Source organism: Neofelis nebulosa, chromosome 16, assembly GCF_028018385.1.
Source record: "Neofelis nebulosa isolate mNeoNeb1 chromosome 16, mNeoNeb1.pri, whole genome shotgun sequence".
Taxonomy (NCBI): domain Eukaryota; kingdom Metazoa; phylum Chordata; class Mammalia; order Carnivora; family Felidae; genus Neofelis; species Neofelis nebulosa.
The window spans coordinates 62,471,005-62,484,252 of record NC_080797.1 but is presented as its reverse complement, the minus strand read 5'-3'; the positions used below and the strand labels follow the sequence as shown (position 1 = coordinate 62,484,252).

General features: G+C 41.5%; 1 protein-coding gene and 1 long non-coding RNA gene across 10 annotated transcripts in view; one reads left to right on the top strand and one right to left on the bottom strand.

Annotated features, from left to right (window-relative positions):
* The window catches only part of SLC6A4 (solute carrier family 6 member 4), a 47,299-nt gene extending 35,241 nt beyond the window's left edge, over window positions 1-12,058 (top strand). For all 6 annotated transcript variants that reach the window (XM_058704070.1, XM_058704068.1, XM_058704071.1 and 3 more), the window contains 4 exons: window positions 172-271; window positions 1,924-2,024; window positions 6,114-6,281; window positions 9,782-12,058. In XM_058704070.1, the coding sequence (XP_058560053.1) occupies window positions 172-271; window positions 1,924-2,024; window positions 6,114-6,281; window positions 9,782-9,856 (444 nt within the window). In that variant the 3' untranslated portion in view covers window positions 9,857-12,058. The remainder of the gene's footprint in view (window positions 1-171; window positions 272-1,923; window positions 2,025-6,113; window positions 6,282-9,781) is intronic.
* LOC131497632 (uncharacterized) lies at window positions 2,890-11,625 on the bottom strand. 4 transcript variants are annotated; one of them, XR_009255053.1, is made up of 4 exons: window positions 11,558-11,625; window positions 6,746-8,023; window positions 4,931-5,146; window positions 2,890-3,292 (listed from the first exon to the last, which is right to left on the bottom strand). It is a non-coding gene; the product is annotated as an uncharacterized LOC131497632 (long non-coding RNA). The 4 variants fall into 4 exon arrangements; XR_009255055.1 differs by lacking the exon at window positions 2,890-3,292 and having other exon boundaries at window positions 3,644-5,146; window positions 6,746-6,896; window positions 7,905-8,023; XR_009255052.1 differs by lacking the exon at window positions 2,890-3,292 and having other exon boundaries at window positions 3,644-5,146.
* Window positions 12,059-13,248: the final 1,190 nt, after the last annotated feature.

Sequence of the window (13,248 nt, the reverse complement as noted above, 5' to 3'; positions counted from 1 at the left end):
GCCCATACAGTGAGGGTCAGTCCAAGAGGCAGGCTCTGGGATATTTATATTAGGTCCAATGTGGGACTTTTCTAGAATTATCCTAAGTTAAGAAGCTGCTTTTGGCTTTAATCATAAAGAGAAGGTAGTGCCTCAGAGGGCCCGCACTCAGGATCATGATGTCGTTTCCAGGGAGGGGCGTACGTGGTAAAGCTGCTGGAGGAATATGCCACAGGCCCTGCAGTGCTCACCGTTGTACTTATAGAAGCAGTTGCTGTCTATTGGTTTTACGGTAAGATGCTTCCTTCCACACTCATGATCTACACCAGCCTGCAGCCACCAGAGTAGAGAAGGGCTGATTTCATTGAAGAAAGTCAGGGCAGGGTACGTCACCTCCCAGTGGGTCTGTAAAATAACCTCAGTGGAGTGCCTTCTTCAGAAACAGGTCACCATTTCCTCCATACTGATTCCCCTTACTCTTGGGAGGATTTTTTTTTTTTTTTCCTTCTGAGTTTAAATGTTCACCCAGTGGAGACAGGCTGAAGCAGTTCCATATAGCTCATCCATAGTGGAGGCTTCAAATACTGATTGTGTCTAAGAATTGAACAATGGACTAGTGCATAGTGAGTGCATTTGTAGAGTGTACAATATCCCACTGTTTTATAGAGTAGCCCCAAGTTTAAATTTTGCAAGCAACAGCTCCCTGCAAAGCCCTGAGATAGAGTTCAAGAGATTATTTTCCAGAGAAGAGGCAAGAATGTTCCTGTTTGTATTATCTGCCTTGGTGAAATCCCCACTTCACCCCCTCTGATCCTGGGATGGATTCTGATAAGGGTGAAACTAGCAGGAGCACAGAGAGTGGGCTAACATGGGTTCTAAGAATCCATGGGTGGGGGTGGGGGTAACCTAGGAGTTGACATGAAGGAAACCAGGTTCAGAGATACCACTCTTCATCTTTATAAAATTAAGAAATGATTATTTTATTCTGAAAATGTATTGACTTTTCCCTCTAATTTCTATGGTAACAAAACAGCTTTGGCATGTTTGTTGTTACACATAATATGAAGAAGGGGAGGCCCCAAATTTCCAGCCCAGTTTTTAAACATGAGGCCAGTTTTTAAAACAGAAGCCCTCCCTACCTCCTCAGTGATTCAGAGTATGTGAATTGCAGTAGACCTGCCCCAGGTATTGCTGGGTCTCTCAGGGAAGCAACTGCCTTGCCCCTCTCGATGTCTTACCAATACTCACTTTCACGTACTTTTTATGGAAGAACCTTGATCTTGATCTGGCATAGGAGATGGGCAATACGTGGTTAAAATTTTCTCTTGGAAGTTTCCAACAAAGGGTTGAAGTCAGCCTCTGTCAAATGGGTTCACAATTCCTAGAAATTTTTTTTTTTTTTTTTTACCATTTATTCATTTTTTGAGAGACAGAGACAGAGCATGAGTGGGGGAGGGGCAGAGAGAGAGGGAGACACAAAAACTGAAGCAGACCCCAGGCTCTGAACTGAGACCATAGAGCCCGATGAGGGGCGGCTCAAACTCACAAACCGTGAGATCACGACCTGAGCCAAGGTGGGACATTTAACCAACTGAGCCACCCAGGCGCCCCTCCTAGAAAATTCTTTTCTACAGTAAAATCAAATATATGCTGAGATCTTAGAAAAGCAGTGTGGGTACCAAGTGGGGAGGCACCAGTGGGGGGGTTTTTAGGTTCCCCCCAAATGTCCACCTATCCTCCCACTCCCACTCTGTGTAGAAAGAAAGTTGCTTGCTATCAAATGCAGTTTTATGACAAGTCCTCTGTCCCACTTTCAGACTAGATGGGTGCCCCTGATCTCCTGCTGTGGAGAAATTCCAGAGCTGCTACTGTCTCTGAGAATCAAGGGACAGAACAGCCTATGTCCTCCCTCAGTCAATCTCTTTTTCTTTTGGGTGATTTTAGGCATCACTCAGTTCTGCAGTGATGTGAAAGAAATGCTTGGCTTCAGCCCTGGATGGTTTTGGAAGATCTGCTGGGTAGCCATCAGCCCTCTGTTTCTCCTGGTGAGTTGTCATTTCCCTCTCCTTCTGGCCCTGAAGAATGGCCCACTCAAACACTTATAAAAAGTAAATTTTATTGAAGTGTAACAGATACATGGAAAAGTGTGCCAATCTTAAATGTACATCTCATTGAAATTTTATAATGGAGCACACTTTTGTAGCCAAAACTGTGCTAACAAAAACACAACCAGCACTCTAGAAGCCCCTCTGATGCCCCCTCCCAGTCACTGTGCTCCCCACACTTCCCCGCCCCCTTTTCTGACTTCTAACACTGTAGAGGAGTCTGGGCTTCGGTCCCTGCTGCATGTATTATATCATTCCCCAACTCAGTGATAATGATAAATAACATTTATTGAACATTAAGTGCCGAGCCAGACTTTGTGCTAAACTTACACCCATTGCTCTATTAATCCTTACAGCAATTCTATGAAGTAGTAATAGTTCTAATGCCCCATTTTACATTTAAGGAAATTGAAGCCTTAAAGGGTCCCAGGTCACATGACAAGTAAGACCTGTTCAAGACCTGGGAAAGATTTACTGAGCTGCTCTTGAAGGTCCTGGGAGGGGTCCTTGTAATTTTGTATTCATTTTTTTTTCAATGTTTATGTATTTTTGAGAGAGAGAGAGAGAGAGAGAGAGAGAGACTGAGACTGAATGCGAGCGGGGGAGGGACACAGAGAGAGGGAGACACAGAACCTGAAGCAGGCTCCAAGCCCTGAGCCATCAGCACAGAGCCTGATGTGGGGCTCAAACCCACGAACCTGTGAGATCAGGACCTGAGCCAAAGTCAGACGCTTAACCCATTGAGCCACCCAGGTGGCTCATTTTCTTAAAAATACCCCTGCAAGTCCTCAAGCATGGACCTGAGTCAGAAGTAGAATACATTTATTGCTAAAGGACCTGGGTGAGAACATTCAGTTCCAAGGGTTACCTATTTGCCAGGATGCATTCAGCACTCACTCCTTCCTTATAGCACGTGCCTCTGCTTTTCCTCCTGGCATCCCTCTGAAGGAGGTAACTTGCTCAAAGGAGGATAAGTGCCCTGCTGACATCCCCAGTGTGCTCTGAGGTAGTGTGGGGTAAAGTGACTCTGTGCACATCAGCACAAATTACTCTCCAGTTCTTTCATTTATCTGTAACTTTATTTTGGAGGAAATTTTAAAATCTTTTAGAGCCAAGAAAGTTTGTTGGACTGGTCCTTCCATCCAGCTCCAGCTTGTTAGGAGTGTCTGGGACATCTCTGCCTTTGGCATATAGCTGTTACTTCCTGTCTTTAAAAACAAAAAACAAAACAAAAAACCATTTTGTATTCTCTTTTGACTTTCTCTGGGCAGTCCTTTGGCATTTTATACCCATACATCTGGATAGTAACATAGAAGATGAATGTTCATTCTTGCCTCTGCGATGCTGCCTGTGTCTCTCTCTACCCCAGAATCCCTTCTTGACTTCCATTCCCCTGGACCCTGAAGTTTTCTAAAAACCAAAGCCAACTATTGTCCCAGGCAGCAGATAATTCTCAGGGCCCAGCGGCTCTGGTATGTTCCCCTAGATCTTGGCCTGGTAGTTCCTTATTACCTTATCAGCTCACTGGTGCTTTTTGGTAGATTAAAAACATATATATATTTCTTTTTTTTTAAGTCAGAAGTTTCAGTTGTTTTCAGTGAGGGTGTTGGCATGAACCACCTAGCCTGCCATTACTAGAAGCATAAACTCTGACATAAGTGGATTATTAATTTATATTATTACCAATGCTTTTAGATAATCTACTTAAATCCTTTCATTTGTTTTTCAAAGCAATTGGAGACATTGCATTATTTCCTTGAGGGAAGAAGCCATGTCTGTTTGTTTACTTTAGTATTTCCTACACAGTGAGGAGATGATGTCCAGAGCTGAGATTTGGGAGAGGCAAGTGAGGCACTCACCACAGGCATAAAATTCAGCGGGGGAGGTGCCGAAAAACTCAGTAATCAAGATAAAGACCATTTTAATGTAATATTTTCTAAAAAACCAAAATTAATGCAAAAAAAGTCTCCATTTGGGGTACCTGGGTGGCTCAGTCGGTTAAGCATCTGACTTCAGCTCAGGTCATTATCTCACAGTTTGTGAGTTTGAGCCCCGCGTTGGGGCTCTGTGTTGACAGCTCAGAGTCTGGAACCTGCTTCAGATTCTGTGTCTCCCTCTCTCTGCCCCTCCCCGGCTCATGCTCTGTCTCTCTCCCTCTCATGAATAAACATTAAAAAAAAAAAAAGTCCCTAATCAACAGATTTCATTTTAAATAAACACAAGATCTGACCCTGTGCTTGCATGTCTCACTTCACCCACCCTACCCTAATCTGGCCCTGTCAGATCTTGTCTATTTAAACTATTGCACCATAGTATTATTTCTTGATTGCTAAAATTTACTTACATGTTGTGCCCAAGGTGAGTGCCTCACATGTTCCACCCTAGTCCTCCTAGCTCTGGGTTCTTAGTACTTTTAATTTCTCTGAACCTCTGGTCGTCTAACAGACTGGGTGAATACTTGGTGTACAGTCAGTGAGTTTCTGTGCCCAGCAGAACCCCTGCACAGATCTGTGTTCAGGCACATCACTCATAATTCCTGTGATGTCTGCTTTACTCACTTCCTCTAAAGGCAAGTGCTCCAGTGCCCAATTAAGAGGAGTGAAGTCTGTCTTCCACTTTTGGGTTTACTTAACAGAGCCCTTGCCCTGGGCTTTTTAAGGCTGCTTTCAGTAAACAATGAGTAGCTTACTAAAAATATTCTTTTTCACTGAGGCCAAGTTACAAAAAGAGAAAATATTATACATGAGCAAGGAGAGAGGGCCCTGCAAAGGTGTGTCTGGAGCAACACTTACTGGCTCTGCCCCAAGAGCTTGAGGCCCCTCTGAACTGTGCTGGATTTCACACACCTGACATCAAGATGAGATCAGGGCTCCTAACTGCATCCAATCCATCTTTCCATGTTCCAAAACTGGCTTCCTTAGTAGCTGGGTCTGGGGTGAGGAGAGTAAGTCCAGAGAAAGGTTTGTAATTGGCCAGGCTCCTGTTTTGAAAGCTTCCTCCTGGACTTAGGACAACACTGTTGGAAAGATGGATATGTGTTTAACAGCTTCCCATTTTATTACCTGCAGACAAAGAAAAAAAGATACAAATAGATGTTTAACCACACAAATAATTTACATTACTGTCTTCTTTGTGACTATGAAGTAATAAAATAAAATTAAATCAAGAGCGATAACGATTTCGGCCCAGTGGTTACTGGGCAAAAACTGATATTTACGCTCTCTCTGGAAACCAAACTGAAATAAGAAAACTTATAAACGGAGTGTTGGGAACACACTGTAGAACTTTTCTTGGGAGAAATTTTCACTGAGTTTTCAAGTAAAAAGTATATTAAGCTACTTTTTCCTTCCATTATTCCTTTCGCGATGAGGGCCTGGGGCAGGTGGGCACCCACTGTTCAGATGCCTCAAGCCATCCTTGTTGAAACCCCAGGCTGAGGTGCTCAATGCAGAAAGCAGAGAGCTCAAGAAAAGGGAAAAGTAGGAACGTGTACCCAGGAGCCCAAGTCCTCTACAGGACTTGAGAACCTTAGTATCTCTCCTGGACAAAGCTAACTTCCATCTGACCAAAAATAATCACAGCTGAGAAATGGAGGAAAAGAGAATAAAGCAGAGAAGTATGAAGCCTTAGGACTGGCAGGAGCCGTGGAGAGGTCATCCAGTTTAGTCTTCACTGTCTGGGAGGACAGGCCCCAAACCACTCTTAGTAGATGCTGGTCTCTTCCCCTTTGCCCTGAAGGGGTTGCTGTAATTCCCCCAGAAACAACTTTCTGAGGCTTGGTGTCCCTGCTCTAAGGGTTAAGGTGGGGGGTGGAAAGGAAAATCAATAGAAGCACCTGTTTTATTGTTGCTGCTTAGGCACAGAAATTTGTGGATCCCATGTGTCAGAGCTCAGTGCAGGATAGATCACATCTGGGGAATTTCCCAAGAGGATCTCAGCCTTAGCATTTGGTGTTCATGGTATCAGAACTGTCCCTGTCTGCACGGATATTGTTAAGATTTTGAATGTTTTTTGGTATTTCTGTTTTAGTTCATCATTTGCAGTTTTTTGATGAGCCCACCACAGCTACGACTTTTCCAATATAATTATCCTCAGTGGAGTATCATCCTGGGTTACTGCATAGGAACCTCGTCTTTTATCTGCATCCCCACATATATAACGTATCGGCTGATCATCACTCCAGGGACATTTAAAGAGGTAGGTGCTAGTGTGTGTGTTCAGAGTAGTTAAATCGTTTTGGGAGAAAAGGGTCTTTCTTGTTATGCTCTGTTCGAAAGAGATGAGTCCACCACATGAAGCTCACCTACACCATGGTGTAGACCTGTGACGGCTGCCTCTGTCACCTTAAAAGGCATCTCCATAAGCCTCAGATACAGTGGCAAAAGAGTGAGCTGGTTATTTGCATGCGCCACAGCACACAGCCTGAGGTGTGTATAGCATTCTATACTCATCAGATGACTCCTCTGCCTTCTGCTTGCCATTGGGCATGGACATCAGATCTGTCATGTCTGAAGCAGTATGTGAATTTTAAGTAGAGATGATGGTGGAAAATGTCCATGGCCATTTTTCTAACAGCAGTATGACGAGTGCTATTTTGAAAATCATCACTAAATAAGGATGTAGTAGTTTTAGCTTAAGGCATTAGAGTAAAAACAACTTACCATTATAGTAATATTAATACAGTAATGAATAATGTGCTCTAAAATTTTAGGGACACCTGGGAGGCTCAGTTGGTAGAGCATCTGACTCTTGATCTCAGGGTTGTGACTTGATCTCAGGGTTGTGAGTTCAAGCCCCACGTAGGGGTGGAGCCTACTTAAAAAAAATGATAAAATTAATTTTAATCATAGAACCTTACAGTTTATATAAGATTGTATATTTTTCAAAGCGTCTTCATGTATATTATCTCATTATGCTACCAAAATACCTTGGTCCATAACATTCTACCTATAAGGGAGGCCTCATATGCAATTTTGGTATAGTTAAGAAAAAAAAAAAAAAAAGACTAAGAGAAAGGTAAATTTCTTAACTCTTTAGGGCCCTAGGCAGATCAAAAGTTGGACTTTTATGTGGAAAGTCTACCACTTGTTCACCTGGAATTTGGAGGACAGCATATGCACCTGCATCCTGGAAGTCTCAAGTTTGGAGTCATTCAACTAGATTAGGTCATTGTTGTAAAAACCTCCAGTAAACTACACAAAGATCCTGGGAAGATGTCCCCTAATAAGTAAGCATTCATGAAGACGTCAATAGTGATCCGTTTTCTTAGATTATCATCTTGTAAAAGGCCAGGGCCTGGCAAGGTTTGAGAGCAATGGTAGTCCAGCAACTAGAATGCTGCCAAAATATGGCAAAAAGCAGACCTGGCATTTTGGGATATCAGCAACCAGAAGGGCAGCAGAATGGGTGGCTAGGGACTAGAATACAAAAGCCAAAATTCTACTTTACAATGCTGTTCATTCCACCATTCTACCAAACACCTTAGTATACACCATACACCTTCTCTCCCTGCACAACATAGCTCCACTTAAGGGTAGTTAGAATTATTGGGGCACCTGGATGGCTCAGTTCGTTAAACAACAGACTTCAATCTCAGCTCAGGTCATGATCTCACTGTTTGTGAGTTCGAGCCCCGTGTTGGGTTCTGTGCTGACAGTGCAGAGCCTGCTTGGGATTCTTTCCCTCCCTCTCTCCCTACCCGACTTGCACTCTCTCTCTCACAATAATTAAAAAAAATTTTTAAAGAGTAGTTAGAATTATCTGTGTCCAGTTCCAAATTACCAAGACATAATTCTGTTTAATCAGTTATGATTTACATACTTGTCTGTGGGGAAGGATGGTTTGTGAAACTTCACTTTCTATGGCTTGACACGTCCTGGTAGCTGATGAGGACCGGAGCAACTCCTTTTTAAGGGGATTTCTAGTGCGAGATTTCAGTGCTTGAATGGTAAGGTCATTAGAAACACAAAATACATAATTTTATTAATTTCATTAATGGTGCGGCTAGAACTGTTTGGATTCTATAGGCCCTGCTCCTTAAAGAACTCCCAGAACTAGGAAATAAAAAGATTGAATCGGGGGGTGCCTGGGTGGCTCAGTCAGTTAGGTGCCCCACTCTTGATTTGGGCTCAGGTCATGATCCCATGGTCCTGAGATGGAGCCCCTTGCTCCCCACCCCCGTCGGGCTCCATGTGGAGCCTTCTTGAGATTCTTTCTCTCTCCCGCTGCCCCTCACCTGCTTGTGTGCATTCTCTCTCTCTCTCTCTCTCTCTAATAAATAAATAAGAATAAAAAAGATTGAAGGACTGAAACTAATGTAACATTGTGTATCAACTATACTCAAAAAAGAAAAAAAGATCAGAGGGGACTACATACTTTTTCAACCCAAAATCTAAAGGACGAGAAGCAGAGCTTCACCTAAAATCCGTAAATCAAAAACTACTTTCAGATCCAATTTTGCCCACTTCCTATACATACAGACTTTTGGCCATCAAAAATTTTACTAAGCCACTCAGTAAAGATTTTTCTAAGCCTCTGAAGTGGTGCTGTTTTTCCTTCTTCACAACCCTGAGCTGCTTCATGTCACCTTGATGCTAAGTTTTAAAAGGTGGGCTGTATATTTCATACCCAAGCCCAAACATATTTTAGATCTGTCTTAAAGCTTCTGTGTACTTCAGCTGTTTCTAAGCTAAAGACTCTCAACCTTTTCCCCATAGTGAGTTCTATGTCAACATGAGTTTGCTTTAGGAGTAATGACTTAAATGGTCACATCTTTTTCAACTTAGTTATGATAATTTGTACCCTTGTATGAATTAACCAGTACTCCTTCACAGGTAGATTCATTAAATCAGTAACAGCCCAGCCATTACAGTGACTGCTGGCACTGTGCACCATGCCTGGGGTGTATATGCCGGGCACAAGGAGGCTGGCTGAGGGGTGGGGGAGCTGGGGGACAGAGGCCAGCACTCACTCTGCTCCCCAGGCCCTGTGTGGCCACAGCAGGCTTCCTCTGTCCAGAGAAAAAGATGCCCTTCCTTACCCAGGTCATCAAAAGCATGTTATAGGCCAGTGGAGGGTTCTATTGAAAGCTCATTATTTTCTCCCATTAGTGTTACAGTGATATTCTTAGTTTACAGACGGTTATAGTTCCTGAATATGTCATTTTTTAAAGTTTTATGTATGTATGTATGTATGTATGTGATCTCTATACCCAACATGGGTCTCAAACTTAAGATTCCAAGACCAAGAGTTGCATGCTTTCTGACTGAGTCAGCCAGTTGCTCCCTGAATGTATCATTTTTATCTATATTTGAGAGCAAATTGGGAATTCCTTTGTTTAAAAAAAAATTTAATGTTTATTTATTTTGAAGAGAGAGAGAAAGTGGGAGAGGGGCAGAAAGGGTGACACAGAATCTCAAGTAGGCTCCACACTGTCAGGCGCAGAGCCCGACATGGGACTCAACTCATGAACCATGAGATCATGACCTGAGCTGGTATCAAGAGTTAGACACTTAACCAACTGAGCCACCCAGGCGCCCTGGGAATTTCTTTCTTAAGGAAAGTCAATGAGACTATTCCAACTTACTATTAAATGCCATTAACATGCTATTTAAATGTTTCAATACTAAGGTTGAAATATTTTTGCAATACTGTTAAATTATAAGAATGTTTATAACATCATATTTTCTTCTCAACAGCGTATCATTAAAGGTATCACTCCCGAAACACCAACAGAAATTCCCTATGGGGACGTCCACTTGAACGCCATATAAAACACTTCAATGAGAGGAAAATGGCTTCCCAACAACCTCTCCTCTGGTTCTGACTAGTCATGCCTCGCCATCTCCCCTCTGAGTCAGAGTTTCAGCTAAGCCTGACAATGGAAGGGCCTTCTTCATGGAGAGACAGTCCCAAAGATTATGGTGCCCAGACTGTAATGGCCTCCAACTACTTTCTGTGAAATCTCCCCGACATATTACGTTAGCTCTGTGACACAGCTGAACTGGACTATTTTGGATGTGCGAGGGTGTGTATGGAGGTGATGAAAACCACCATCTAGTCAGTTAGGATTAGGTTTAGAATCAAGTTTGTAAAAGTCTCATGTATCATTTCTTGTTATTATCATTGTGACATCCATTTGCTTCTAAAGGTTTCACTGTCATGAATGCATAAACCACGTAGGAGAAAACAGGGATGCTGTTTTGCTAGCCATATATTTTCTGAATAGCATAGAATTCTGTAGCTGGAATCTACTAGAACCCTTTAACCTGTGTGCTGCTGTGGAGTCAGGAGAGGAAGATGTAGAAACTAAACTGAAAAATAATGTATACATGTGAGCATGTGTGTCTGTGTATACTGTTGTTTCAGTGTATCTTTATCTCTATTCCAATACTTTGGGCCCATTCCAAACTATATGAATTTCCTTTAATTTTTCTTACATTAACAAATTCCACCTACTCAAATGTGTATGTATGTTATTATAAGGGTATAACTGCTACACATGTTCTGTCACCTTCTCCTTTTCCTATGACACTACTGTAGCCACACACCTTCCTTTATGGGTCAGTGTTCAGCGTCTGCTGCACTTCATTGCCATCTTCCTGTCTCTGCCAGCTAAACATTCAGGATAACATTCCACAGGCAAATCTGGCCTATTTCATCAGTCACTGTGGCTTGGCCGTGAACTGCTTTGAAGATGGATACTGACAAATGCATCTTCAGTGCTCAGTTAACTATCTGGTTTAAGCTCTGTTTCAAATGACTGGGTTACTTTGCTCTGTGAAGAGGATAAGTCCAATTCTTGCTTATAGGATATATAGGTCTGGCACCCTGACTATAACCAAGGTCATCCTTAGTCCAGAAGTAATTGGAGACTTTGGGTTAGCCTTAAATGGAACTCCCCCAACCCTTCCTGGTGACAATCAGGACTGTGAGTCCTCCAGATAATTTCCCAAGATTGAGTCTAAACTAAGTAAGGCTGATTGGAAAAGGGTCAGTTAAATGAGTAGCTTTTCATTTCACATAAAGCCTTTAATACATATCAAGTAAACTTGACCTTTTGTGGCTTGTGACTCTCAGATGTGTAAGTAAAGAAGCAAATTCACCTTGTATAAGATTTCCGCATCAAAATCTTAAAGGGAATAAAGCCTAGTCAATGATAAAAGGACTCACTCATCTAGCCCCATATTACTTCACTCCTCTATATAAATCAAATTTGATTCTAACCTTATAGAAAGAAGACCCATATAGCAGAGGCCTGGTTTTATCCAATTATAGATCTTCCTCTCTTGGCTTCCTTTCCCCAACAATCTCTGCCCCAGCCATCTTCCTGTGTTCCCCCTACATCCTTCTATTTCTGATTCTTTGCCTTTCTCAGCGGGATATTTTCCTTATAGATGTGAGCTGCTGAGAAGTTTCCCGAAATATTAGAGGAAAAGAGAAGAGGGATTAAAAAATGTCCCTCACTGACCTACCTTCATTATCTTCACTCTTTCCTTCCTTCATGCTACCGTATTTCCATTTTCTTTGCTTTCTTTCAAGCTGAAAGGAGAGGGATTGTATAAGTGGCAGCGTACTCAGTGGTAAATAGCTTTGCAAATTTTAAGAACTACTTTATAAAGATATTCAGATATGGATTCTTTCCATCCCACACACACTTACACATGCTTCAAAGATATTATTTTTTAAAAAGCACTTTTTCAAACAGAATTAGAGTTGGCCAAGCCAGGTATTGAGGGAATTATATAGGCATTTTGAAATGTTGTCAGACTTCACTGGACTTAAAAAAAAAAAAAAATCTCTGTTCTGCATAGTTTGCATTTCCTTGATCCCTATTTATCAGTACTACTATGGATTTTTTTTAAAGGAAAATGTAGAAGTAGGGAGATGGACTTTAAAACAATCTTTTAAAGATCTTTTACATTTAATGTAGTATTTACATAAAAGTAAAAATAAAAATGGAATTGAATTGTAAAGTTAAGTACTGATGTTAATTTTTTTTTTTTTTTTGCTGTGATTTTATTAGTAAGAAATACCCAAGAAATAGGCAAGACACAAGACAAAGGCATGGAGGCAATTCAACTGATTAAAGTTGTTTCCTATATTGATAAGTAATGAAGCCAAAGAATTCATCACTCTTCCAGAAAACTTAACAACCCATTTAAAATTCGTTCCATTTGTTGTGCAGACTGCATATGACTTGTAACCTAAATTCATTGCCCTGGCTACCCCATCTGGAGATGGATGCAAGAACCTGACAAGCACAAAGTCTATATAATAGCTCCAAAATCAAATCGTGAAAATCGAATCAAATAATGAAATCTCAAAATAAGGCAAAAAAAGTTCTTTGGTGAGATGAATCACTCCTCACCATCCTTTTTACTAGGCTTGTTAATTTGATGACACTAATCTCAAAATTTAAGCTTAAATATGAATTTCCATTTAACTTATCCACCCCACCCCCCAAGCCTTAAAAGGGAGATTATTCTTCTAGAATTAGGATCATATTCTCCCTGGTAAGTAGGAAAGAGTGACCTGATACGTTCTACTTGTATAATTGATTTGGGGTTCACTGTCAAAGCAAAGCTTAAAACTATGGAATGCAATGGCTTCACTGTGGTGTTCTTACACATATCTTAGTGCTTAGCTACAAAATCATACAATTGAAGCCTGGTTCCTTTCTTAGCAAGTCTCTTTACTCATAAATCAACAACTGATGCTTAAGACACCAGAATTGTTCAGAATGGTTGTCTTCATTAAATAATAGTAACCAGAGGACATTTTCCACCATCCCTTTTTTTTTTTTTTTTTTTTTTTTTTGGTTAGGGAAGGGTGGGGAAGAGAAGCAGTAGTTTCCTCAGAGAGACTATGTTGCAACCTGTTATCCCATAAGTAATGCAATAAAAGCAAAATAGTCTTATGCTAAGTGGGAAGAAATACATAGTTTAAAGTCATCATGGAACTCACACAAGGTGAGGGGCACCTGAGTGGCTCAGTCAGCTAAACATCTGACTTCAGCTCAGGTCATGATCTCATGGTTCATGAGTTCAAGCCCTGCATGGGGCTCTCTGCTGTCAGCGCAGAGCTCCCTTCAGATCCTTGGTCTCCCTCTCTCTCTGCCTCTCTCCTGTGCATGTGCACAATCTCTTCAATAATAAACATTAAA